Source organism: Aspergillus aculeatus (genome assembly GCF_001890905.1).
Source record: "Aspergillus aculeatus ATCC 16872 unplaced genomic scaffold ASPACscaffold_10, whole genome shotgun sequence".
Taxonomy (NCBI): Eukaryota; Fungi; Ascomycota; class Eurotiomycetes; order Eurotiales; family Aspergillaceae; genus Aspergillus; species Aspergillus aculeatus.
In genome coordinates, this window is record NW_017962985.1 from 744,172 (window position 1) to 768,875 (window position 24,704).

Below are 24,704 nucleotides of genomic sequence, written 5' to 3' on the forward strand. Positions count from 1 at the left end.
TCCTTATCCGCACGCGGGCGATAACTTTCACCTACGTCAGTCGAGTCAGGGGACTTGCCGCCTGCGCCCTCACGTTCTCGACACTTCCACAGAGAGTACACGATTACTTTCCGCCCAAGGATCTACTTGCACCACGAATAATAACCCTCGTGTCAAGGAAGTCGAATCTGAGACTCTCGTCCTGAAACATATGCATAGAGGCAAGAATATCCTTCTAGAAACGCCTCCGCGCTTAAATGTGCTATATATAGCCTCGAATGAAGCACATCTCGAAGGTGATATCAATCAAACTTGAAACGAGAAGCAAAGCCCTATCATAACTCAAAGTCGGGGTACAGGTACATGGATCAATTCAAAATCGATCAAGCGCGTAATGCAATGTGAGTGTATCTGGGAACCTCATCCCCCGACCCCCCGACCGCGATGGCGGTTAAACCAAGCCAGGTTTTTTTTTGGTCAAGGTGATCGGGTTTAACGGCAGCGGTTCGCGCCTCTAGAGGCAAAAGAAGGCAACGCCGCCGCCGCCAGCCCAGCGGGAGGACGGGAAGGAGAGGGGGAAGAAGGGCACGGAGTTTCTAATCATAGAACTAGGTACCTTGTTCACTAACGAGTGACTAGACTAGATTATAGATTCCAAGTACCTGTACATGATTACTTTTTAAACTTGTACTTTGTAGAACTGTGACGTCCGTGCGAATTGGTTTGGCAGCTGATTGAGGGGTAACACTGGGATCACGGGCAGGATGACCTTAGTCCAGACACATCTTTCAGTCATGATAGGGTGGTTTAGATTGACTGAGGACTGCACCTAGAGCTGATCCGATTTAAGTTGTTGTTGGTGTTGTTATTGACTTCGGCACGGTGAGAGTTAAACCCATTGGTACGGTACACCTGTGAATGGAGACCGAGCTCGGAGGAAGATGTCGTTTGGGGGTCCCTTTGTATGTAGTAATCCAGGTCGAGGTGACAGGACAGGGGTCGGGGTGGGCTGGAGATGCAGTTCTAAATATAGCGTGCATGTGGGTGTTTATGCATAGTAGATGAGGGCCCTATCGCGGTTCAATGTCTATTCCATCATCGGAAGGAGGGAGGTATGAAGCATGTTGAAATCGGGTCATCCGTCAGCGTCAAGGAGGAATAGATAAGGGTGGTGGTGAAACTCTGGAGCTGAAGAATGGTGGGTTCGGTGACTGAGAGAGAACTTATGCCTATGATCGGGGAAAGGCAGCGGATATGATATGTCCATGTCAATAGGTGTCAACATGTCTACTCCATATACGTACGATCGGAGATCCATAGTTCTGTCTGCCTGTCCGGTACCACTACCCTGATAGTTTAAAGTAAGTAAACTACCGGTAGGTCGACAAGTGATCTCCGGGTCCCCTTCCCATATCGAGGCTCAAGCCCCCTCTTCCCCTCTCCTTCCTTCCCCCCCGATGGATACATACTCCGTAAACTTCAACGGGATCGTAGGGACCAAAATACCTGAATGTTGCTGGAAAACCAGGGGGTATGTTTCGCAGTGCCGTGGGGATTACTACTGAAGAAAAGAAAGCAGGGAACAAGAAGCGAGTAGAAGCGAACCAGCATCATGATCAAACCACTATCTGAAAACTATTGCGCCCTGCTAGTCATTTTCCCATCCGAAGCAGTAGTCAAGTCCGATGGTAGGTGCGCCAGATGATCTTTGCTCTTGGATCTGCGGCGGACTCCGCTTGTTCAGGGAAATGAGGACTCTGTGAACATTCCATCCCAATGCGTGGTCAGGAGGAAAGGGACGGCAGGGCGGGCAACCGGGGCAAGCTTAAGTTAAGTCATAAAGGAATTGTTTAGGAGGAGGAAGCAAAAAGATCTTCGTCCTTCGTCTTTATTACTATAATACTCATATGTAGATTTTGATATTTGAGGAGAGGGGAGGGGAGCGGTCCGTGTTGTTATTGATTGTCGGAGCCTGCCAGTGGCAAAAGAAAGAGAAGGTTGATCGATTGTTTTCTTTTTTATTATTAAGAGTGTGTTACTCGCCCGAATTAAAGTACCGGAGTTGGCTGAAGAAAGTCGAGGGATCGTAGAAATCATCTTTCAATAGTATACTTTGTATCCAACAACCAGTGGAACGATATCGAAGGGTTTAATATTATTAAGGAGAAAGTCGAATCGACTCGACTTGTTCATAGTCGGATTAGGTAGCAGCATCCGTTGGAGAAGAAGAGGCAAAGAAAGGGTGGCGGGCCAAAAAGCCTGAAGACGAAACCGCCTGACTCTCTCCTCTCTCTCTCCTCTCCTCGCTCACTCTCTCCGCTTTCGCTTTCAAGTCCCTTCTCTCGCTCTCTCTCACTCAATCACTCACTCCTCCTCCTCCTTCTCCTCCTCCTCTTCTTCCTGTTCGACTCCTCCTTTTGGGATCCCCTTCTACTCTCACTCGAACGATTTCCCACCCCCCCCCCCCAATTCTTCCTCCTCTTTTTAGACTCATTCCCTTCTCTCCTCCTTCTCTCCTCCCCGTCGTCGCTTGTCTCCATCAACAACAAATCCCTCTCAGCATTTCCCGTGCCTGTGTCGCTTCAACAAACCTCCATACCAATACTCCCCACTCACCCACCCAACACCCGATACCCCCTTTCACCCTACCCTGTTGGGCATAGGTTGTCTCTCCTTCCACCCGGAAAATCTTTAAGCATCACCTGGGTCCTCACCGAACCTTTCCTTCGTTCCGTGAATCTTCGTGGCCGTCAGACTCTGACCCACGGTCTTGGCTTCGAACGCAACTACCCTCTTACGACGTTTGCCATCAAATCGCTCTACGATCCTTTCTCCTATCTCGCCTCTCGTCAACTACCGTTCGAGCGTCTTGGTCGGCCCTTGCAGTACATAATTCACCATAATCTCATGACTACGTTTTAATCCCATCGACTCTGCTGCTTGAGGTCACCGTATTAATCGATTCATCACATCTCGTCGTCGGGCTTTGAACAAAACGCCCTAATCCGAATTCTCATCCGATTCTCGTCTTGACCGACCGATAGTCACATCCCGCTTCACCCTCTCGCCCATCATGCGGGAGGTCAATTTCAGCATCCCGAATGTCAATAAGGCCTCCGTCAACATCACAACCACACTCTACGATCGGCGTGCTCTCGACTGTACATCTACCCTCCCGCTGGTCAACTCGCTCAACCATCTAGCTTACCTCACAACTTCATCCGCCCGCATTCGCGATATCCTCACCATCGATGGCGGTGTTGAACGCCTGGTATGCATCCTCAAAGAGGGCCGGACGAAGGATTTGATGGATTGTTGGAAGTGGAGCCTCGCTTTTCAATGTGTTGTTAACATCGGAGTGAGAGGCTCGGAGAGTGTGCGAACCAGAGTGGTCGAGGCCGACATCGTACCAGTGGTTGCGACCGTGCTAGACAATTATATCAAGATGATCGAAAAGGCTCGCGCCCGAGCTGAGAGTGAGAGTAGTCGGCACTCGTCCAGAAACCCCCTGAAAGCCATCCACGGGCCCACCGCCAGTCTTCCTACTCGTCCACTCTATGTCGACCAGTCTACAAACACCGAACACCGTCCATCCCGTCGCCAGGCGCCTCCTCCTCACATCGAAATCCCTCCTCACTACCAAGCCAACAATACAGATACCAACACTATGGACATAGCGTCTTCCCCTCGTGCGCCCATGGCCACTCTCCCAGAGCGACGGAGCCTCGCGATCGAGGATAATCCTCGTCATGCTCATAACGCTCACCGCCACCTTGTGATGCAGCCTCTGTCCACCGCGGCGGCTATGGACACTGCCGACGGCTTCGGTTTGCGCCCGGTGCGTGACGCCGAGAGACTTCCTAGCATGCTTCCAGGCCTACAAAACGGGCTAATATCTCAGCCTGACTCCCCTACCACCCCCAGTGGTCCTACGCAGCTGCGAAGCCATATTCACCCGCACGGACTACGGTCGCGTCCCACTTTGTTACAACAACAATCAGTCTCGGGCGATTCCGACATTGCCAATGGCGAAGAATCCACCGTCGGCTCCACCGTCGGCTCTGGACATAGTTCCGCGATGGGCGACGAAGTGGGAAGCGAGATCACCGACCCGATGATCGGCATGGAGAACCGGATGGAGATAGATGATGTTGGCGATAGACAATCCGTGCTTGGGGAAGTCTCGAATGCCCATGATCTGACGGTCAACGACTCGTCGGAAGGACAAGAAGCTGACACATTCAACATCGCACATCGGTCGGCTGTTGATCGAAGCATGATTGAGAACAATGAGGCGCAGACAAATGGGTTATCACCTACTCAGGCTCCTGAAAATGCCAACTCCCCTGTTCCTGTGCCGACTCCCTATTCGTCATACATCCGCGAACGTCTCGCTAACCAGACTACGGCGACGACTATGCCCCGCGACGAGGATGTCTTGATGGCTCTTCAGCTCCTCGCATATGTCTCCAAGTATTGCAGTCTCCGTTCTTACTTTCAGAACACCCACTTTGTCCCAAAGCTTCGGGTCGATCGTGAGCTCAAGGTTCTCGATGGCGGTATGTCCCCCATCGAACCCCTCGATGATGAGGACGAGGAGTACTTGCAGCCGGACGATGTCAATATCTTCCCTCTGGTGGAGCACTTTACCATCCGTCATCACTCGAAGGATATGCAATATTGGGCCTGCGTGGTCATGAGAAACCTCTGCCGCAAGGATGAGGCCCAGGGTGGCATCCGGCAATGCGCCTACTGGAAGTGCGGCAAGTGGGAAGAATATCAGCGGCAGTTTGCCAAATGTCGCCGCTGCCGTCGCACCAAGTACTGCAGCAAAGACTGTCAGAAGGCGGCTTGGATCAGTCATCGTCATTGGTGTCACACCAACCCTTGATCTGAACGGATGAAACTTGCCTAATACACATAATGCATATCGGCTTGCATAGCGTCGTATCTGTCATCTGGTCCCGTTTGTCTTTTCTTCGGTCCGTTTCCCAAGGTTTCACGTCTCCCCCCCGTGCATGGCATTCCCGAATCCGGTGGCGTTCCTCTTCCAGTCTAAAGATACCTCTGTTTCTTCCTTTTTCCTTTCAACATGTTTCATTAAAGCCAGGCCCAGTGTCTGGACCTCAGTCATATGGAATTTCTTCAGCGGTTATGAAAGTCTTGTTAATTGTGTGAGTGGGTTTTCTCCGGGTTTTGTTTTCTTTGAATCACATCTGAGCAGCTAGCCCGCTACTGTCTCGATGCCAGACGATTTTCATTTGTGAGTAGCCTTTATCTTATTTTATCTAGCATTGTGATCCATGTCCACTGTTGTTTGCTCTGGAGCGTTTGTCTCGCCGTTGACGCTCCGTGGTTTTGTTATTCCTCTCATCGATGGTCCTAGTCTAGGACTTTGGGTGTGGTGACCATCGATGCAGCCTTGGAATTTTGTTATTGTGGTCTTGTGGGTCCCACCCCGAGCAGTGATAGTTCTATCTCTCATGGCATTTCCTTGAGTATGGTTTCCTTTGGGAAAGGAAATTGGAGGAACTTCTGTGCATACGATCCACTCTTTGTGTCTGGCGATTGGCCGTAAAACTCCTAGCTATTCGATTTGGCTAAGGATTTCCTTGTGACTGTTTGATTTCTTGTTGGTCTGGTCTGGTTCTGCTGTGACTTCGCACACAAGAGGAGACGGACCATTTAAGATAGTAATCCAGCATCTTTTGCCTATGAATGAGTCTGGTCTACAAACAGTTTGATAAACCTGAGCTACATCCTTGACATCTGTATCACGTTCTCAACCCACCCTTCTCCAATCCCCCCTACCCTTCAATCTCATCTCCCCACCAATCCATCCAAACGAACCTACTCCTTCCCCCCCTCAAACTGATACGTCGCCCCCAACCTCGCCATCAAATGCTCATGCGCCGTCATCGCCCTCCTCCCCGGCTCCAACGCCCCCGCCCCACCCCCAAACCCGATCTTCTCGTCGGCCGTCCCCTCCTTCTTGCTCTCACGATACCGCCTCACCGTCTCGCTAGGCACGGGCACCAACTCCGTCCGATCCAACGGATGACAGAAGAACACGACACTATACCGATCCCGCGGTTTGGGGGCTTGTTGCTCCGCAACCGGGAAGACCACCCGGTGGACGGTGGATTTGAGCAGTCCGTCGGTCCAGTAGCTGAGGAGGTCGCCGATGTTGATGAGGATGGGGGGGAAGATGAATTCTTCTTCGTCTTCTGCGTTGTTGTTTTCAGGAATGCTGGTGGTGCTGCTGCTGCTGGCACTGTTGGGGAGGACCGGCACCGGCGCCCAGGTTTTCTCCGGGGTCAAGATCTCCAGCCCCGGTTGGCCCGGGCGTTGGAAGAGGAGGGTGATGCTCCCGTAGTCGGAGTGGGCGCCGGCGCGCACGTCGAGTTGGTGGTTGTAGGTGCTTGTGGCGGGGGAGGTCAGGGAGGGGTAGTATAGGTAGCGCAGGATGCTGCCGGTTGGGCCGCGCGTGGGGTCGTGGCGGGTTGTGAAGAAGTCCTTTGGGATCTGGGGGTGCATTGCATGGGGTTAGATTTGGTTCTGGGGTTGTATAAGCCGGGATAGGTGGGGGGGGGGGGACAAGGTTGGGGTGGGGTGGACTATCCCCCAAACCTAATACAATCCGTTTTCAAAGGTGCAAGTGCTATAAGAAAGGGAGGGAAGGCGTACACCAAGCCCCAAGGCCAGAAGGGTCAGCACCCTGGCGCAGGTCTTCTGGCACAGGTCGGCGAAATGCGCGATCTCGGCTTCGTGCGGAGCTAAGGCTGGCGGGAGCGGTTGCTGGGCTTTGTTGTTGATGAACTCGCCGAAGTTGAAGGCTCTGTTGGCTCATTGTTGGTGCTTGAGGAGGGAAAGAGGGGGCAGGGGCTGGCTTACTCTTTGAAGTCGCCTGTCTGAGGAGGTGGATTGGCTGGTTAGTTGCGTTGGGATTTTGATACAGGTAGAGGGTTAGTATAGATCTTACTCGCTGGTGTTCGGGGTCCAGGGTTTCCACGTGCATTCCGGACCAGCCCCGGTTCTGGTGGTATCATTAGAGGTGATTGTCATTTGGGACTGGGGTGATTGAGGGGACGCAGACGCACATTGGGTTCGATGCGACAGGTCGCTTTTTCTTCGGCGGGGGATATGAAGAAGGTTTGCGACTGGGTGTTTGGTTTCTGGTTAGTTTTGGACGGAAGAGCACGCAATGCGGTTGTAGATGCATTCACTACGATTGACAACTTACCAGTTCAAACGCCCGCTTCACGTCCGCCGGGGTAAAGTCGGTGCCCTTGCTGTCGACGTACAAAAACCCGTAGGTGGTGGCTGCATCCAGCATCGCCTTCCCCGCGTTAGGGTCCAGCGGGTTGGAGATGTCGAGGACGGGCAGCTCGATGGGCGCCCCGACGGAGGTGGTGTCTGTCATTATGGAGGCAATAGTCGGATTGAAGGAGCGAAGCAGAAGATTCGAGTCAGCTGAAAGCGCAGTGGGCTGGTGTGAGGGGCAATATAAAGATTTATTTAAAGTCCAGTAGGCAGTAAACTTATCGGGAGCTCTCGCTATCTATCAAATGCCGCGGCGGTCGGCTCCATATGGGGAAATGGGCTCGGTTCCAGCAATCGGCCTACCAAGTGGGTTTCCATATCGGCTGTCGCAGGAGGTGACGGCGTTTCCATTTCTAATTGGTATTATTCTATGGGCGGATGGCGTGAGGCTTCCTGTCGGAGTAAATTGTCTTGACATGCATTCTGATAAGAGTACTTAGAATAAAGTGTCAGTTCATGCATTGGCTGTGCTAATAGTACTGCCTTGCTGACCAGCAACAATTTGTGACATCCCACCTCTGAAGCTTCCACATTGTATGACTAGGAAACAGTCACTCATAATCACTCAATCCTTATCTTCCTTTACCATCCCACCCATTGCAACTGGTCGAGTGTCCACCAAGCCCCATCTGAGATCTGATCGAATCAAATCCACCGCCGCGCCGCTCTCTCGGCTACTGGGTATGGTTTTTCCACCCGTCATTTGGAGAAATGGAGTCATCGAGATATCCAGACAAGGTCTGGTTCGTCTGCTATCCTCCAGTGCTTGGCACATTGGATTGATTGGATAGGTTTTGTCGTGGGTTTGGAATGGTCCCGTCAGCGTTTATGGCTTGATGTTTACGTAGGGCATATGCATTCACAAGATCTGTCCCTATTCAAACATGCATCGAGCAATGGAGAGATCGGTAGGATCAATTGCCCTAATAGATGGTTCTTCGTCATCTCGCTCGAAACCAAGTTATGCCAGATAATATGGAGAAGGCAGGGGGGACATGGAATTGTATATTGTGTTTTGCAGTCAACTAGAAGTTTATGCCCATGGCAGATTGTCTGGATTTTGCGTACAGGGTTATGCTGGAGCTCCTAAGCACAGAATATACATCTCATTGCATGTTCCGCTTTACATTCTAGTAGTTCTGAGTTCATGGGAAATATTGATTAACATACCAATCATTAACATAGTCAATGAGAAGCTAACATTGGTCCCGGTTAGTTCGACTAAGTGCACTCATCTAACTCATCTCCATAATCCTCCGTACTATCTATCGATGTCAGTTTCGTTCCATCAACACCAACTGCTTGGTGGTGATAGACCAGTTGGCGGCAATCAACACCGCCCTCGTGATTGTCCCGCCCGAAACACCCTCCGCCTTTGACATCCGATTGTCGCATCATCTCTCCAACAACTGTCTTCTGACCCTCATATCCTCCTTCTCTCTCCCCTTTCCCCCTCCTTTCACTTGGGTCCTACTCCCCAATCATAGATCTGTTCACGACCGTACATTATTCTCACACTCCCCGCTCCTCTGGAGCTCTCCATGCCTGATATCGGTCCCCGCGTCTAAAGTCCGTGACAGAGCTTCCGCTTCCACCATGCCGAGTGAGTCCCTACCTGTAGCTCACGCTGAGCTGCCTGCTCCCCTTCCCACCGAGCTAATGTGTATTCATGGTTCATAACAGTCCGTCCGCTGGATGAATGGGCCTCCACCCGCACCCAGTCACTCCCTCTTGCTGCTCTGAAAGGGGCGGTCGTCGGTATCGATGCGTCGCACTACATTTCCCAGCACCTCGTCCAGCCCTCCTCCCGCGAGCCCCTTTTGGTCGCACTGGGCGGATTCCCGTTCGCGTTGAAGAACACCATCGAGAAGGAGCTCCAGGTCTTCAAGGATTTGGGCATCGCCTGCGTCTTCGTGTTCAATGGCCTCGACTTCGGCAAAAAGGATCAACGGCCCCAGGTACAGCAGGAAGCTGTCCGGGCATTCGAGCAAGCTTGGGACCTCTACGATCAGCAGCAGGCCGACCAAGTAGTGGACGCCTTCAGCAGTGCCGGTATGCAGTCATGCATTGGCTGGTTTTTGGATATCACATGCGCTGACTCCCGTCTGTTTGGCCAAGGCACCCCCCGCCCGGATTCCCTCTACCGCTTCTTGCAGCGCATTCTTCACCAGAACGGCGTCGATTACATCGTGGCCCCCTACAGTGCTGCAGCTCAGGTAAGAAGTAACATGCTACGAATCTGAAGTGTATCATCTCACACTCCGCTCCGTTTCGCATAGCTCGCCTACCTGACCAAGGGCCCGAACCCCCTCATCGATGCGGTCTGCGGATCCTCCGAAACCTTCCTGTTCGACGTCGATAAGCTGATCACGCGGATTGATATCGACCCCGCACAATTCTTCTGGATCAACAAACAGACTTGCCAAGAGCAGCTGGGTGGATTGTCGAATGAACAGTTCCTCGACTTCTGCCTTGTGCTAGGGTCCACCTTCCTTCCGATCTTCCCTATCTTCGAGAATCCCCTCAACCCCGGTAAGGGCGCGATCGTCCGTGATGCCGTCCCTATGTTCAATATCGCCGGGCGTAGCGCCCTCACCCTCTGCGCCCAATTCGAGGAGGACCGCCGCATGCAGGAGCTCCAGTATACGGATCGCTACAAGCGCGCTCTCATGACAGTGAAGCACCACGTTTACATCGATGTCGACGGACGAGTGGGGCCGATGGACGCGGAGAATGTTTCATCAGACATGCACGAGCTGATCGGCCAGCGTCTGCCAGAAGAGCTTTACTTCTACCTGTCCAAGGGTGTTCTGGGTCCTGACGTGCCCAATTACCTGACGTCGGGTGAAGTATCCGTCTCCCTGCCGCTGGGGGTTGAGGATACTGAAATCTATCGCCAAGTTGCTGGTAGCACGCTTACACCGGTCCGAACTCAAGCGATGTGCTTGCTGTCGCATTCTCTCCATCGATTCTACCAGACCAAGGAAATCACTGTGCGCACCTGGTACGATGAGAACTCACAGTCTAAGATCAACCTCAAGACACTTCCTTCCGTCAAGGAGACCATCCAGGCCTGGAAGATCCGCACCGCACAGCTCCCGGAGAACTTGAAGAAGTTGCGGGTAGGTGCTTTCACTGCAAGATGACATTGGGATGCTTACTCATTGATATGTAGGCATCGACTGGTCGTTTCAAATTCGCGGTCCAGAGCCTGAAGGACTCCGATTTCAGTTCAAAGACGCAGTCTGCACGAGACGCACAGGTACGCTCCTTCCCGAATTGTTCAGAGGCATATGATCTAATCATTCACAGCTATTGACGACGCAAGACGAGATCCTTGCTAACGTATATTGGCGCTTCTTGCAACTCCGCGGCTATATTGACGAGAAACATCAACTTACGCCATGGGGAGTATGTCTCGAGCAGGCGTTGTCTGTGCTCGACCCTGTCGACTCGCTCGAGGAGGCTACATTCCTTGCCATTGAAATGATCCGCTTCGGCCTTTTGAATTCTAAGCAGTGGTTCTCTCATGTCTCTGGTGGACCCATGAGGGGATCTGGTAAGGAAAACCCTGCCATGGGCTTGAATCATGGCTGACCCAATCCTGTAGATGAGGACAAGAGCTTCAACATGCTCGTATCGCGCGTGGCATGTATCGCCAAGTTACAACACAAGAGCATTGGGTATTCGGGCCCCTTGAGTAGGCAGCTGCTCTGTTATCGTTCGTTGATCTCGGAGGTTCGCTCTACGCTACGGAACCTCATCGAGGTGGTCCTCGCTGGTCTCTTGCTCAGTGGTGACGCTGAGCGGGACCGCAAAGACTGGGGCGACTTGAGTGCCAAGTGAGTTAATCTGGAGTTCTCATGTGGGATGTATCTAACATATGCAGGCTTCCCTTCATTGACGACAATGACTGCGGACTTGGAATCGCTGTGCGCACCTACCTAGACGACCTGCCCCTGCAAGCCGATCCCACATCGCCCGAAGCTCGGGCAGAGGTCAAGGCCAAGGGCAAGGAATGGTTCCAACATAGCGACAGTTTTACCGGCAACCTCGACATGGCATTCAAGCTCTGGGATGCGGTAGGTGACTCCGCTGGAGATGCGTTGACTACATATTGATTGTCGTATAGGTCTACCGCGCATCGCAAAACGCAGGACGGGAGTTCAAGGACGGCAACAAATGGGAAGAGGCAAACCGCTGGCTCGCCGAGCGACGGTGACGAATCACTGGAGATGCGACTTCTGCTCTATGGACACACGGGTCAATGATAGCAGCTAGTCCATGACCAGCAACGAACGACATCACGATCACCGCTTTAAGGTACCGAACGGAGTCTGCTCGACAGTCCAGCAACCCGCGTAGTTATTTCAAGCTCATGTAGCTGCTGCAAATATAGCCATCTAGCGCGAACTATCGGGGAAGATATGGTGTGATGGGCCGTTTGTTGGTGGATGGGATTGGATGGGCCGGGATTGTGTTGTGGCCGGTGGCGAAACTATGCTGAAGCATTGCTCTTCCGTAAAGCCGACCTTCCCCTAGCTCTGAGTAGGTGAATGATTAACAATCAACCTGATCATGCATGTTGAGTAATCTACCCGTACTTCGTACTCATAAGCAAATACGGCAAGTTGGGAGGAGTTGATTGCTTAGTGATAATAAATTGTTAACAACTTACCAAGTGTCCTCTTCCGGTTCCGACCCGCTTCGGCCTCCGCAGTCTTTCCGCCGCGGAAGCTTCCCCCAACCGCGCTACACTTGGCTACTTCATTACTTCATTACTTCATTAACAAATTCCCCCCGGTTTCATCATCGGCAGTTCGACCTGCCCACTTTTCTTCTTTTGCTGAACATACATCCATCTCCAATTACTATACAAGAAGAAGAAAAGAAAGATGGTCCGCCTCAGCCATCTGGCCAGCTACCTAACCCTGGCAGCCGCGACCGCCAGCGCGGCCGTCGTCGACCTCGTCCCCAAGAACTTCGACGAGATCGTCCTGCAGTCCGGCAAGCCGGCGCTGGTGGAGTTCTTCGCCCCCTGGTGCGGCCACTGCAAGAACCTGGCCCCGACCTACGAGGAGCTCTCGCAGGCCTTCGCCCACGCCACCGACAAGGTGACCGTCGCCAAGGTCGATGCGGACGAGCACCGCGACCTGGGCCGGAAGTTCGGGGTCCAGGGGTTCCCCACGCTGAAGTGGTTCGACGGGAAGAGTGACACTCCGGAAGACTACAAGGGTGGACGGGATCTCGAGAGTCTGTCGGCGTTCATCACGGAGAAGACGGGCGTCAAGCCCCGCGGTGGTGCGGCCAAGGAGCCCAGTGCGGTTGAGATGTTGACGGATGAGACGTTCGGGAAGGTCGTGGGTGGGGAGAAGGATGTTCTGGTCGCGTTTACGGCGCCTTGGTGTGGGCGTGAGTTTTCCCCTTGCCTTGCTTTGGGTGTGACGATGCTAATGGACCTCTGATGGGGGGGTGTAGACTGCAAGAGCCTGGCTCCCACCTGGGAGACGCTGGCGAACGATTTCGCGCGCGAGGCCAACGTGGTGATCGCCAAGGTCGACGCCGAGGGCGAGAACAGCAAGGCTACCGCCAAGGCCAACGGCGTGACGGGCTACCCGACCATCAAGTTCTTCCCGCGCGGGTCCACGGAGGCGACCGTGTACAACGGGGCGCGCTCGGAGCAGGCCTTCATTGATTTCCTGAACGAGCACGCCGGCACCCACCGCGCCGTCGGCGGCGGGCTCAACGCCCAGGCCGGCACCATCGCCGCGCTGAAGGAGCTGATCGTGGCCGGTGGCCCCACCTCCGCCACTCTGAAGGAGGAGATCAAGAAGGCCGCCGAGGGCTTGACCGACCAGTACGCCCCGTACTACGTCAAGGTCGCCGACAAGCTGAGCCAGAACGCCGAGTATGTCACCAAGGAACTGGCCCGCTTGGAGAAGATCCTCGCCAAGGGCGGCTCCGCCCCGGAGAAGCTGGATGATCTCGTCTCGCGCAGCAACATCCTGCGCCAGTTTGTTCTGGAGGACGCCCCCGAGGAGAAGGATGAGTTGTAGATATCTTATGTTTCCGTCTGAGGGGGGCAAGCGGATTGGAAGGTGCAGGGTGCTACGGCTGTGACTTTGGTCCTGTGTTGTGTCTCTAGTGAACTTATCAATCGGTCCTTGTATGATACCAGGGAAAACCAAGCGATTCTATGACGATGAAGATAAGGATTCTCATCTATGCTAGCCCCCCCCCCCCAGGAAAAAGAGAAAGTATGCTCAACACAAGCCACAATTGCAACGCAAGTTAAAACAGGGGGTATCTAAACCAAGTCGACAGTAAAAACGACACCACCTGACTGTATACAGTACACGTCCAACATCTCTCTCCAGTCCTGATGACCAACCCGCTCCTATCCCCCCAAAACAAACCCCAACCCCAAGAAAAGAAACCCCACCAGAGCAATATTAATACCAATGCAATGCATGGAACGTCCAAGAACCAAGCACCCACCCTCCTCCACTTCCATATTACCCCCATCCCCTCTCTCCTCCCAGCCCAAAACCCCCAAGCCACAACCCAAGAAAGCATCCTCACTGCCCCGGACTAGCACTCCCAGCCCCATCCCCAACTGCCCCGGCCCCAGCTCCAGCCCCAGCAACCCCACCCCCAGTTGTAGCCCCCGCACCAGCAGGAGAAGAAGAATCCAACAACGCCAACGAAGCCTCCAACTCATCTAACCGCCGCGCCATATCGTCTACTACACCCCCGAATAGAGTTAGCATCGCATCGCAGCGCACCGCAGAACCCAGCAACACCCGTCTGCCCCTCTGCCTTCCCCTTTCAATGTAGTAGATGGAGCCCCTGGCGGTCGTAGGAGCCGTCAGAGCCGTGGGAGCCGTAGGCTCCGTAGAATAAAAGGATCAAAGGAGGATGGGGAGGGGGCAACGCACACTTCCCAAAGATCTCGCGCGAGACGCCGTCGAATTTATGTTGGAGCTGGTCGAGGAGATCGTCGACTGCGGCGTTAAGTTCGGATTGGAGTTCGGGTGCCGGGGCGGGGCTGGTTTTTGGTGTTGTTTGGGTGGTTGTGGTGGTTTGCGGTTGCGGTTGGGGGGAGAGCTTTGGGTTGTTAGTGTTTGGTATGGTTGGGTTGAGAGGGGAGGGAAGGTGGCTTATGTGCGAAGGGAGGATAGGGATGGGGATGGGGATGGTGATGGGGTATGGGTATGGGTAGCGGTAGACGGACCGTGGTAGCTGGGGGTGGGGGAGGTGGAGGCGGAGGAGGAAGGGATTTGGTTTCTTCGGTCATTGTGCCGTGCTATTTTAATCGGTTTGAGGAGGAGGAGGAGGAGAAGGAGGAGGAGGAGGAGGAGGAGGAGGAGGAGGTGGTGGTGGTGGTCTTGTGTTGTGTTGTGTCGCTGGATTGGAGGGGCTTTTCAGGTTCCAGTTGGGAGATAGATAAGTTAGGTATGGGAGGGGACGGGGCGGAGGGAATGGCGGCGGCGCGGCGGCGCGGCGATGGGCCGGAGCTTTGCTCGGTGTCCGCTTTGCTTGGTGGGCTTGGGGCGTGGTGTAGAGTTGAGGGGTAACGGGTGGATGGTTGTGAATATGCTCTCTTTGAATCGAGCACTGGGTTTGGAGTCTCAGATTGTAGTTCGAGAAGGAAGTATGAAGGAAGTATGAAGGATAAGTCCTAGACAAACACCTCTCTCTGTAGTAGAGACAAAGTGAGGCACGGAAACAAGCAAAGTACCGCAAAGGGTATGGCGTGCCCGTTCGGGACTAGCGGCGGTTTACTTCGTTCTATACTTCATTATCATCTGGCTTCGTCACCATCATCATCATCATTTGTGAAGCTGCATCAATCCTCAATCACCACTTCAATTTGTCGTTGTCTGATTATGGGATCAAGAGAAACATTTACAGACTCTCCGACCAGAAAGACAATTGCTTAATCAAGTCCGAAGACAACGCCCCATCCACAGCCCTCTTGAACAAACCCTCACACCTCCATCCTCATCTTCCGCGCAACAACTTCCCTATACTCCTCGTCAACCTGCACCAACACCCCCGGCCCCTCCCGCTCCAACACCTCCGTCTCCAGCACAAAGCTCACAAAGAACGCCGCCGGCTCCGTCGTGCTGGCGTTGGCGCTGATCCGATGATGGCACCCGGGCGCCTCGTACCACGACCCGCCCTGCTTGATCGTCTGCACCGGGTCGTCGTTCATCTTGCACAGCACGGCGCCCCTGATCACGTAGGCTGACACGGACGCGCCGCCGTGTCGGTGGGGCGGCGTGGCACCGTTGGGGGGATATTCGACCAGCAGGCCGACGATGGTCTTGCCGGGGCAGTTGACTAGTTTGTATTGGTAGACGAGGGTGGTGGTTGCGAGGGGGAGGCTTATGTTGTTAGTGTAGCTATGAGGGTGTGTATGTGAGGGGTGTACCTTGCGTCGTAGGTGGGTTCTTCCATTATGAGAGGTGTATTGTATAGTTCGAGGGTGGGTTCTTAGAGAAGTTGTATGGGCTTTCCAGTTTACTTGGGATGTTGGTGCGGGGGGTGGGTTCCCTTTATGCTTCTGGGATCTGGATTAAAAAGTGCAAGAGGAGTTAGAGTTTGGATACAATTTGAGATTGCTTCTAACAGCCTGATAGCATAGCTTGAGTTTTTGGTATTCCGGTTACCCAAGGTGAGAGGGTTCGTGTCCGGGTATCCAACGGATAGGCTATTCGGGATACGGGATCCGGGATACTCGGGCAGCCCGGGGAGGCCTTCCACAGCTTGGTTTGACCTTATAGCCTTTTGATAGCCTTTTAATCCTTTGTTCGGGACAGTTATTGTTTCATACCTTGTCACAATTCCACTCATTTCATGCCCATGGACCCTCATACACGAAAGCAAACACATATCTAACTATCCACCCTACCTCACTCCATCCTCACACTCATCAACCACAGCACCACCTCGCAAACCACCACCCCAATTCCAACCAAAGTCCCTAAAAATGCAGGCCATCCGCCTCCACCCCGCTCCCCCCCCCAGCACCAACCCATACTCCCCCACCAACCCAGCCCCGGCATCCGCCCTCCACCTGGACCGGCAAATCCCCATCCCCAAACCTTCGCGACCCGGCGAGCTCCTCATCCGCGTCCATGCCACAACCATAGTCCGGGACATGCTCACCTGGCCCGAGACCTACCACCACGACTACGCTATCCCTGGCAACGATCTCGCCGGCACCGTCACAGAAGTCTTCGACAGCAGCAGCAGCGCATTCCATCCCGGCGACGAGGTCTTCGGCATGGCACACACCGACCGTGCCGCCACCTGGGCGGATTACACCGTCGTCAGCGCCGAAGAAATCACGCACAAGCCCGCCGGGTTGAGCTGGGAGGCAGCAGCGGGGTTACCGCTGAGTGCGCTGACGGCGTACGAGGCGCTGTTCGTGCATTCCGGGGTGATTGCGCGGCCTTCGATCGAGGACGCTGTCAGAAATACCATGGACAAGAAGCTGAGGAGATCATCGCACTTCCAGTTCGCCCAGTCCGTCTCACGGGATGAAGAGCTGGATGCTCCCCAAATCAGGATCTTGATAACAGGCGCCGCCGGCGCCGTGGGGGTTCATCTGGTGCAGCTTGCCTCCGCTGTGAAGGGGTGCCACGTCGTCGCTGCGACGAGCTCGGATGCCCGGAACGGGGAGTTCCTGCGAGGGCTGGGGGCAGATGAGACGGTTGGGTATGCGGATCTGGAGACAGCCACAAAGCAGCGGCAGTGGCAGGCGGGGTTTGATGTCGTGGTTGATGCGGTGGGCGGGGAGGTGTTGGCGCGGTGCTGGGGGCGTGTTAGGGAAGGTGGGGTGCTGATTTCGGTGGATTCGGGCAGCTTTGATTTTGTGGAACGGCACAAGGAGCGTGGGATATGGAGGGGGGATGTTCGCGCGCTGTTCTTTATTGTGGCTGGGGGTGGGGAGGAGTTGCGCTGGCTGGCGGGATTGGCGGGGGCCGGGGCGTTGGTGTCGTTGGTGAATCGGTCGTATCCGTTTGAGAGAGTGCGGGAGGCGTATGAGTTTGCTACTGGAAGGTATGAGGGGAGGGGGAAGGTGGTTCTTGTTCGGTAGGTTGGGTGTTTCTGGAGGGGTTGTTTGGTGGATGGGTGGGTTTGGGTGAGGGCTGGGGATGGTGGTCATTCTTGTGGGGAGCTTATGGGTGTATCTCTTGGGAGACTTTATAATGACACTCAACGGCGTATGGTATGATGGCTAGGAAGCTATCTATAAGGGGGCTTTGAACATATCAGCGTGATATTCTTAGCGAGAGATATAGTGAGGTTGTATAGATGCTACGGAGTACTAAGGGCTATTGTTCTTCCCATTCTTCTGATGACCACTTCAATAATCAAATGTCTTTCAAGCACACAGACCGTCTCCTTAATATGCCATATAGGCAGTTCCTAGAATTATGGAATCATTGAAAATAGACTACCTGAAAGCATACCTATAACTAGTTACCAGGTAAATTATTCCGTAGCCCAAGCAGTATATCAGAACTAACGAATCATGGTCTACTACAGTTAGATTAAATTAACCTTAACATAAGATAAGAACACTCCCAGTCAGGAACCAAATGAAATTTCCATGTCCTTTTCCAAGGATATATCCAGTAAGACGCTCCTTCAGAGTGAAGCCCAATCAAACTACCAAATCAAGCTTAGTCCAGCCTGCGGTAGCCGATCAATGCCTCAGGCCACACGGCCTCCAATGAATGGTCACCTCTCACCGCCCGGACACCTACCCTCTGCTTGCCCCAGGCACCCAAATCAGCCGCCCCACCCTCAGCAGCAGGACGCACCCACTAATCCCAAGACAGTCTAGCCTGCCGTCCAAAAAAATTCCCGCCGCAAAGATTCGAGAAATAGCCAAAGTCCGAGGATCTCCTTCAATTTCACCACAATTCCGTGACTTTTTCTTCTTTGCCATTTCATTACAAATCCGGCGTCTACAACCGGACACACACACAAACCTTTACAATGCCGAAGAGAAGCAAATTGCTCCAAGCTCTGGACGAGCACCGCGGCCGGGACTACGATGCCGAGAAGCAGAAGAAGCTCGTGAGGGCGGCGAACAAAAAGAAGGCGGCCAAGGGGGAGGTGACTGAGGATAAGAAGGAGGAAGAGGAGAAAGTGAAGAAGTCGAAGGTTGAGGAAGACGAGAAGGAGGAGGAGGAGGAGGAGGAGGAGGAGGAAGAATCCGCCGAAGATCAAGAATCCGAGAACGAATCCGCCGCCGAAGAGGAAGAAGAGGAGGAAGACGAAGAAGCCGAAGAATCCGATATCCCGCTGAGCGACCTCGAGGACGACGAGCGTGAAGACGTGGTGCCGCACCAGCGGCTGACCATCAACAACTCGGCGGCCATCACGGCCTCGCTGAAGCGCATCTCCTTCATCTCGGCGCAGACCCCCTTCTCGGAGCACAACTCGCTGGTTTCGAAGGAGGAGATGGAGGTTCCGGACGCCAACGACGACCTCACCCGCGAGCTCGCCTTCTACAAGGTCTGCCAGGCGGCGGCGACGCAGGCGCGCGCCTTGCTCAAGAAGGAGGGCATCCCCTTCACCCGCCCCGGCGACTACTTCGCCGAGATGGTCAAGACGGACGAGCACATGGACAAGATCAAGAAGAAGCTGTACGACGAGGCCGCCGCCAAAAAGGCCGCCGCCGAGGCCCGCAAGCAGCGCGACCTGAAGAAGTTCGGCAAGCAGGTCCAGGTCGCCAAGCTGCAGCAGCGCGCCAAGGAGAAGCGCGAGACCTTGGAGAAGATCAATGATCTGAAGAAGAGTATGCTCCCCTACCCCCAAATTTTCTTTTACCCTGCTGCTTCTTATGGGGAATCGGGTCGATTCGGACACCCCGCTAACCTTCCGCCTCCCACAGAGCGCAAGGCTGATACCTCCGGCGAGGCCGACAACGCCAACGAGATGTTCGACATCGCCATCGACGATGCCCAGCCCAACAACCGGAAACGTGCCTTTGGCAGCGACGGCGCCACCAACGCCAAGCGTCAGAAGAAGAACGAGAAGTACGGCTTCGGCGGGAAGAAGCGCCACTCCAAGAGCGGTGATGCCGTCTCGAGTGGTGATATGCGCGACTTCTCCGTCCGGAAGATGAAGGGCGGTTCGAGGGGAGGTGGTGGTGGTGGTGGCGGCGGCGGCGCGAAGAGACCTGGTAAGAGCAGGAGAGCTGCTGCCAAGGGTCGTGCTTGATTTCTTCTTTCTGGGTCTTCATCGTTTCCGTTTCCTACATTTTCATCATTTTCTAGCTTGCTCGGATACCGGATGAGGGTCGTTTGGGTTTCTATTTTACAAAAAGCAATTGTTTCGATTTTCACACCCACCCCATTAGACATCGTGACTGTGCCTGGTCAGGGTTATGAAACTTGTGTATATTGAACTAATCCATGGTTATGGTTGGACGGCCTTTGATGAATCGCTATTGCGGTTGTGTAATATGTAGTTGGAAGGACTGAAAGTGGTATCTCATTGTGGTATCATATCATCATACTATGGAAGCGACCCATTGCATCTCCGATAATGTGGTGTGAGCCTGTTGCTAGGTCTTGTGCTCAGACACACCGGGTCAGGTGGCTTCTCAGTCACATTATCACCTGCTCTGGGACTTGGGGAGACAATTAATACGAGGAACCGGTAGTTACACCGTAGGTGTATGTCTAGCCTTTCATGGTTAGGCGGCCTGCCATGATGGATATTGACCAGACTACCGCAACACTCATTTCTGTGCTGGAAAGAGCAGCCATCATCATCGTCACTTCATGTGGGTATCTTGGTGTATCGTTCTATGCTTGCCGGTCACGTTCCTACTGCGTCGGAAGCGCCGTTCACCGCGCCTTCCGTATCCGCAAGGCCGGTGTCCTCCCCTCCTGCCATCTCCCGGATACGTTTGAGAAGATTATCCACAGGGAGGCCGATGTTGAGTCGCTGTTCCGCGAAAACTAGATCGAGCTTTGCTTTGGTATCATCCGCGTGAGCCAGCGAGTGATCCTCGATCAGCTGCTTGCCGCGTTTCGTGCTGCACTTGTACACGACCTTGCCGCAGCCTCGGACCTGGCACGTCCATGTATCCGACTGTACATCCTCGCCGTTTGTGCCATTTGCTGCAGGCTCTTCGTGAGGATGTACGTCGATATCGGCAGCGGAGACGGACGTATTGCGGCTCTGGAAAACATCCTGCAGCGAGGTCTTCTGTATAGAAGGTGCTGTGGACTCCGAGTCGGACAATATCGACCGCGTCCTGCGTTTGGCGCGGGTTGATAGCGGATCGCGGACGAGCTCGTGCCCTCGCACCTTGCTGGGCGTTTCGAACTCGTCCATAGCGTCTGCATTGGCGTCGGATTCCTCGTCCGTGTCTGCTGCTGCACTGCGCGTGCGCTTGCCCGTTCGTTTCGTGGCCACTGCACTCTTAGGCCGCAGAACGGATTTGAGGACTCGACGTTTGCGCAATCGGGGAAGGTCTTCTTGGTCGCTGTCTTCAGGGGAGGATGCCTCGCTTTCTGACATGCGCGGACGAAGCGGGGTCACCGCCTCCTGCGAAGGTCCACCATGCTGCTTTGAAGCCGCCTTCAGCTCACGATAGATGACCTTTCTGGACCAGTCAAATGAAGATGTTTTCGCCTCATCCATCAGTTCCAGGATAACTTCAGCGCTTGCCGCGATCCGACTGTGCGCATATTCGTCGTCGTCAATCTCGAATCGATCGACCAGCGTAGATGCAACAAGGTCGAGATTCAGCTGACGCTTAGCCAAGTAACCCTCTTCCTTGAGATCGAGGATCATTTGGTAAATCGAATTCGCGTCGGCGTTCGTCAACCCTGACGAGTCTGCTACGCGGCCTTTTTCATCGTCCGTCTTTTCGGGAGTACTCTCTTCTTCCTCCTCAGATTCGACCTCGTCCACGCCTTCAATCTGCGCCTTAATCTGTTCATAATCCTCCTATCGCCGGAGATTAGCACCCATACTCGAACTGGAGAAGAAAATCCGAGACATACTGGAAATCTTTCGCTCAGGTGGGCGAGAATATGCGTTGTCGACCACTGCACATTCTCCTCCCCCTTCAACATCCGTGACAGCAAGAAGTTATGATGCTTGTAGAACACCTCGGCGGAATCATCTGCATCCTCGCAGATCCCATGCGTGTGGCTGACATACTGTTTAGGCAAAAGGCAGAGAGCCGAGACATTAGCCTTGAATCATCCAATCGCCATGCATCCCGAGCATGCGCGCGCCAGCCATGTCTTATCCTTGTGTCAGGTCTTGTTTCTCTTTTTTAACCCTCGTCCAACTTTTTTGTCCTTGTAGGTATATGGGGCAGAGGGAAATACACTCACCTCCTCAAATAGGTACTCCACACTGGGACCCTCGAACTTCCTCCTACCCCTCTTACGCTTATGTCGATCCGCTAGAAAATATAACAGATCGATCGCCTCCACTACCTCATTGAACATCGGTTTATAGCCCTTCGCCGGAGAGATGGAGAACCACCCCGCCCGCCCCGCAACCCAAAACCCGACTTCTCCGTCATTATGTTGGCCATAGGCGTAGTGCGTGACATTCTCTAGGACAATGCGTTTGGTGAGATATTCCGGATCGAGCACTATCATTCACAGGATGATGTCAGCATCATCCAACTCGCAGTAGCGCAACATTCAATCCTGTCAACGGGGAAAGATATGAGGAACGACAAACCCAGAGACTCCTGTTCTTCCTCCACTTCATCCAAACACCCCGTTACTTGGACAGGGTTGTCCGGCGAGGCTGTGAGGAGATTGGCATAGCGGGATTTCCCCGGAAACAAAACGCGGACCTCGGACAGGCTAAATTCCTCCCACTCGTTCTCGTCCGTCAGAGCCGGGTCGCGAGCGGCGAGGACGTTATCTTCGCGCGAGGTCATGTCTCTGGTGGTGGGGGGAGCATATTGTTATCTGCGGTGCTGATGCAATGGGGATTGAGGTGAAAGTTTGAGTAAATCGGAAAGCGACCTGAACGATAATGGCTTGGATAGTTCGAGGGGTTCTGCGTAAACGAAAGATATTATGAGGAAAGACCAGGTGGAGAGGAGAACGAAAGGAATTTATAATTGGGAAAAGACTGGCAAGAGGGACAGACAGGAACGAGGGGAGCTGAGAGGAGAAGCTTAGAGTGTACCAAGAGAGAGAGGGAGCGAGATCCGAGAAATTACGTATCATTACACATTAAATTGCGGGGATAAGAGAGTGAAATTCTGGTAATTACGGGCGCATGACAGTCGAGCTACTACTACCAATTACTACTGCTCACTTCAATGCTCCGGGATGGGCGGTCATTTCCGACAACAGCAACATGGCGGGCTACATGTGGTTCTGCCGTTTCAGACCGCTGAACGGACCGCCTATACTAAACCGGCAGAATTGCGAGGCAACGAGCCGAAATTTAGAATCCTTCTCCGGATGGTCTCTCTGGCCTAGCATTTATTCATCAATTGTGTCAATTCCACGAGCTACATTCACGGACTATCAGCTTCAAGTGCTTGAACTGCGCTTTCACATTACACATCTTCTGAACCTGTGAAGCTCTTCCGTACTCACCCCTCTCGCGGCCGATGGGCCTCCCCCGCAGCTTCAAGCTCTTCCGCACCACCATGAGCGGAGAAAAGATCTACGAAGGCGTATTCGGTATGCATGAGCCCGTCTCCTCATCCTTAACTCCACTGTCATCCCAACTCTATCTTCTTTACTCTCTTACTCAATATCCAACCCAACTAACGAACCCCTTAAAAAAAAACAGCCGTCCACAAACCCCAAGGCGTGAGCTCTGCGGACGTGATCCGCACGCTTCAGAAACACTTCAACCCGTCCGCGCTCTTCCAACCGTGGCTGGCGCACGAGCGCGCGCGGCGCGACCGGGAGAACCAATTCCAGCGGCGGCGGCGGCGCACGCAGCGCCTGGACCTGAAGATCGGGCACGGGGGCACGCTGGACCCGCTGGCGACGGGGGTGCTGGTGGCGGGCGTCGGCAAGGGCACCAAGTACCTCAACAACTTCCTGGGGTGCACCAAGACCTACGAGACGGTGGTGCTGTTCGGCGCCGAGACCGACACCTACGACGTCCTGGGGAAGGTGGTGCGTCGCGCGCCCTACGAGCACATCACCCGCGAGGCGGTCGAGCGCGCCCTCGACCAGTTCCGCGGCAAGATCATGCAGCGCCCGCCTATCTTTAGTGCGTTGCGTGTGCAGGGGAAGCGGTTGTATGAGTATGCCAGGGAGGGGGTGGAGCCGCCCGTTGAGATTAAGGCGAGGCCCGTGGAGGTCTTGGATTTGAGGGTTGTCGAGTGGTTTGAGCCGGGGACGCATGAGTACAAGTGGCCCGAGGTGGAGGCCGTGGGGGAGGAGAGGGAGGTTGCGGAGCGCATGTTGAGGAAGGAGGATGCTCTTCCGGTTGGGGAGGGTGTTGAGGCTGCTGAGGAGGGGGCGGGGAAGCGGAAGGCTGAGGCTGAGGCGGAGGCCTCGCCTCCTGCTGAGACTCCCAAGGTCGAGGAGGGAAGTGGCCCCGTGGCTGGCGCGGAAGAGTCCGAGGAGGCCCCCGCTGCCAAGAGGGTCAAGGTGTCTGAGGACGGTGACAGCGTTCCTGCACAGTCTGGGGAGGCCGCCGCGGCGGAGTCGTCAAGCGCCCCGGAAGCGACCGAGAAGAAAGAGGAAGCACCCGCTCGGCCCCAGCCCGCGGCTGTGAAGATCACCATGACCGTCTCGTCCGGCTTCTATGTTCGCTCCTTGGCGCACGACCTGGGCAAGGCCGTCGGCAGCTGCGGACTGATGAGCTCCCTGGTCCGCTCTCGTCAGGCCGACTTCGTGCTGGAGCCCGAGAAGGTGCTCGAATACAAGGACCTCGAGGCCGGCGAGGAGGTCTGGGGCCCCAAGGTGCAGCAGTTCCTGCAAGAATGGGAGGACAAGAGAGCCGCTGAAAACGAGGCCGAGGGAAAAAACTAATTCATTCTATCTGTAATTGATCTGGGTTTGGCGTTTCAAACGAAAAGGGTGGATGGTTTTCTTCATTTCTAAACCTCGGTTGAGTTCTAGATAATACATTCTGCAGAAAGCAGGACTAAAGTCCATAGACGAGAGGACCACAGTACTAGGACAGCCACCTGGTGTCCGGAGACCTCCGACATGGGCAACCAGAATCATACAATTCCATATTCAATGATCTACTGACCAGGCTCACTTGGAGCCCGGTCGTTGGAAAGAAGCGAAGCGCGCCCAATTGGAGATGAAACCCAGTCACATCAATACTGACGGAAGGTTCACGCGAATTCGAGAATGTCAAATAGGCCCACAGCAAGTGACTGGGATGTGCTGAAATCACAGGAACCC

The 24,704-nt window shown here is 54.2% G+C and overlaps 10 protein-coding genes across 10 annotated transcripts; 6 read left to right on the forward strand and 4 right to left on the reverse strand.

Annotated features, from left to right (window-relative positions):
• Positions 1-3,052: 3,052 nt before the first annotated feature.
• samB (MYND-type zinc finger protein MUB1) lies at positions 3,053-4,870 on the forward strand (the record flags this gene model as incomplete). The annotated part of the gene is made up of 1 exon (XM_020199728.1): positions 3,053-4,870. One exon carries the CDS (start codon positions 3,053-3,055, stop codon positions 4,868-4,870), a length of 1,818 nt encoding a protein of 605 aa, XP_020055160.1.
• A 959-nt stretch (positions 4,871-5,829) lies between these two features.
• Positions 5,830-7,402, reverse strand: ASPACDRAFT_44450 (putative oxidoreductase, 2OG-Fe(II) oxygenase family; the record flags this gene model as incomplete). The annotated part of the gene is made up of 6 exons (XM_020201419.1): positions 5,830-6,504; positions 6,667-6,817; positions 6,874-6,890; positions 6,962-7,015; positions 7,080-7,139; positions 7,223-7,402. The coding sequence occupies 6 exons, from the start codon at positions 7,400-7,402 to the stop codon at positions 5,830-5,832; spliced, it is 1,137 nt and encodes a 378-aa protein (XP_020055161.1).
• Positions 7,403-8,835: 1,433 nt separating this feature from the next.
• On the forward strand, positions 8,836-11,886 carry ASPACDRAFT_79615 (MKT1 family protein). Its single transcript, XM_020205450.1, has 9 exons — positions 8,836-8,905; positions 8,986-9,354; positions 9,421-9,518; positions 9,582-10,424; positions 10,478-10,564; positions 10,615-10,861; positions 10,913-11,144; positions 11,192-11,384; positions 11,435-11,886. The coding sequence occupies exons 1-9, from the start codon at positions 8,899-8,901 to the stop codon at positions 11,522-11,524; spliced, it is 2,166 nt and encodes a 721-aa protein (XP_020055162.1). The 5' UTR covers positions 8,836-8,898; the 3' UTR covers positions 11,525-11,886.
• A 293-nt stretch (positions 11,887-12,179) lies between these two features.
• Positions 12,180-13,506, forward strand: ASPACDRAFT_79617 (protein disulfide isomerase family protein). Its single transcript, XM_020205451.1, has 2 exons — positions 12,180-12,714; positions 12,781-13,506. Exons 1-2 carry the CDS (start codon positions 12,198-12,200, stop codon positions 13,356-13,358), a joined length of 1,095 nt encoding a protein of 364 aa, XP_020055163.1. The 5' UTR covers positions 12,180-12,197; the 3' UTR covers positions 13,359-13,506.
• Positions 13,507-13,620: 114 nt separating this feature from the next.
• Positions 13,621-14,708, reverse strand: ASPACDRAFT_121536 (heat shock factor-binding 1 family protein). The gene is made up of 3 exons (XM_020196444.1): positions 14,537-14,708; positions 14,241-14,409; positions 13,621-14,047 (listed from the first exon to the last, which is right to left on the reverse strand). The coding sequence occupies exons 1-3, from the start codon at positions 14,597-14,599 to the stop codon at positions 13,881-13,883; spliced, it is 399 nt and encodes a 132-aa protein (XP_020055164.1). The 5' UTR covers positions 14,600-14,708; the 3' UTR covers positions 13,621-13,880.
• A 433-nt stretch (positions 14,709-15,141) lies between these two features.
• On the reverse strand, positions 15,142-15,765 carry ASPACDRAFT_1857320 (cupin domain-containing protein; the record flags this gene model as incomplete). The annotated part of the gene is made up of 2 exons (XM_020197539.1): positions 15,142-15,692; positions 15,740-15,765. The coding sequence occupies 2 exons, from the start codon at positions 15,763-15,765 to the stop codon at positions 15,293-15,295; spliced, it is 426 nt and encodes a 141-aa protein (XP_020055165.1). The 3' UTR covers positions 15,142-15,292.
• A 341-nt stretch (positions 15,766-16,106) lies between these two features.
• Positions 16,107-17,410, forward strand: ASPACDRAFT_1889299 (NADP-dependent oxidoreductase; the record flags this gene model as incomplete). Its single annotated transcript, XM_020198518.1, has 1 exon — positions 16,107-17,410. Exon 1 carries the CDS (start codon positions 16,298-16,300, stop codon positions 17,408-17,410), a length of 1,113 nt encoding a protein of 370 aa, XP_020055166.1. The 5' UTR covers positions 16,107-16,297.
• A 489-nt stretch (positions 17,411-17,899) lies between these two features.
• On the forward strand, positions 17,900-19,687 carry ASPACDRAFT_79618 (EBP2 family rRNA-processing protein). Its single transcript, XM_020205452.1, has 2 exons — positions 17,900-19,123; positions 19,220-19,687. The coding sequence occupies exons 1-2, from the start codon at positions 18,319-18,321 to the stop codon at positions 19,546-19,548; spliced, it is 1,134 nt and encodes a 377-aa protein (XP_020055167.1). The 5' UTR covers positions 17,900-18,318; the 3' UTR covers positions 19,549-19,687.
• A 128-nt stretch (positions 19,688-19,815) lies between these two features.
• On the reverse strand, positions 19,816-22,469 carry ASPACDRAFT_79620 (uncharacterized protein). Its single transcript, XM_020205453.1, has 4 exons — positions 22,045-22,469; positions 21,687-21,952; positions 21,348-21,506; positions 19,816-21,291 (listed from the first exon to the last, which is right to left on the reverse strand). Exons 1-4 carry the CDS (start codon positions 22,247-22,249, stop codon positions 20,152-20,154), a joined length of 1,770 nt encoding a protein of 589 aa, XP_020055168.1. The 5' UTR covers positions 22,250-22,469; the 3' UTR covers positions 19,816-20,151.
• A 506-nt stretch (positions 22,470-22,975) lies between these two features.
• On the forward strand, positions 22,976-24,320 carry ASPACDRAFT_79621 (pseudouridine synthase PUS4; the record flags this gene model as incomplete). The annotated part of the gene is made up of 2 exons (XM_020205454.1): positions 22,976-23,009; positions 23,122-24,320. The coding sequence occupies 2 exons, from the start codon at positions 22,976-22,978 to the stop codon at positions 24,318-24,320; spliced, it is 1,233 nt and encodes a 410-aa protein (XP_020055169.1).
• Between the last annotated feature and the right edge of the window lie 384 nt (positions 24,321-24,704).

What these genes read in the sequence shown, in the direction of transcription:
- ASPACDRAFT_79617 (XM_020205451.1), top strand. Translation starts at nt 12,198, where the DNA reads ATGGTCCGCCTCAGCCATCTGGCCAGCTACCTAACCCTGGCAGCCGCG. An exon ending in TACGGCGCCTTGGTGTGGGC is followed by an intron (nt 12,715 to 12,780) that starts GTGAGTTTTCCC and finishes GGGGGGGTGTAG; the next exon opens with ACTGCAAGAGCCTGGCTCCC.
- ASPACDRAFT_79618 (XM_020205452.1), top strand. Translation starts at nt 18,319, where the DNA reads ATGCCGAAGAGAAGCAAATTGCTCCAAGCTCTGGACGAGCACCGCGGC. An exon ending in GATCAATGATCTGAAGAAGA is followed by an intron (nt 19,124 to 19,219) that starts GTATGCTCCCCT and finishes CGCCTCCCACAG; the next exon opens with AGCGCAAGGCTGATACCTCC.
- ASPACDRAFT_121536 (XM_020196444.1), bottom strand. Translation starts at nt 14,599, where the DNA reads ATGACCGAAGAAACCAAATCCCTTCCTCCTCCGCCTCCACCTCCCCCA. An exon ending in CCCCACCCCCAGCTACCACG is followed by an intron (nt 14,410 to 14,536) that starts GTCCGTCTACCG and finishes AACAACCCAAAG; the next exon opens with CTCTCCCCCCAACCGCAACC. An exon ending in GCGCGAGATCTTTGGGAAGT is followed by an intron (nt 14,048 to 14,240) that starts GTGCGTTGCCCC and finishes TCGGGGGTGTAG; the next exon opens with TAGACGATATGGCGCGGCGG.
- ASPACDRAFT_79620 (XM_020205453.1), bottom strand. Translation starts at nt 22,249, where the DNA reads ATGACCTCGCGCGAAGATAACGTCCTCGCCGCTCGCGACCCGGCTCTG. An exon ending in TGGAGTACCTATTTGAGGAG is followed by an intron (nt 21,507 to 21,686) that starts GTGAGTGTATTT and finishes TTGCCTAAACAG; the next exon opens with TATGTCAGCCACACGCATGG. An exon ending in ACCTGAGCGAAAGATTTCCA is followed by an intron (nt 21,292 to 21,347) that starts GTATGTCTCGGA and finishes CTCCGGCGATAG; the next exon opens with GAGGATTATGAACAGATTAA.
- ASPACDRAFT_79615 (XM_020205450.1), top strand. An exon ending in GGACGCCTTCAGCAGTGCCG is followed by an intron (nt 9,355 to 9,420) that starts GTATGCAGTCAT and finishes TGTTTGGCCAAG; the next exon opens with GCACCCCCCGCCCGGATTCC. An exon ending in AGTCTGCACGAGACGCACAG is followed by an intron (nt 10,565 to 10,614) that starts GTACGCTCCTTC and finishes AATCATTCACAG; the next exon opens with CTATTGACGACGCAAGACGA.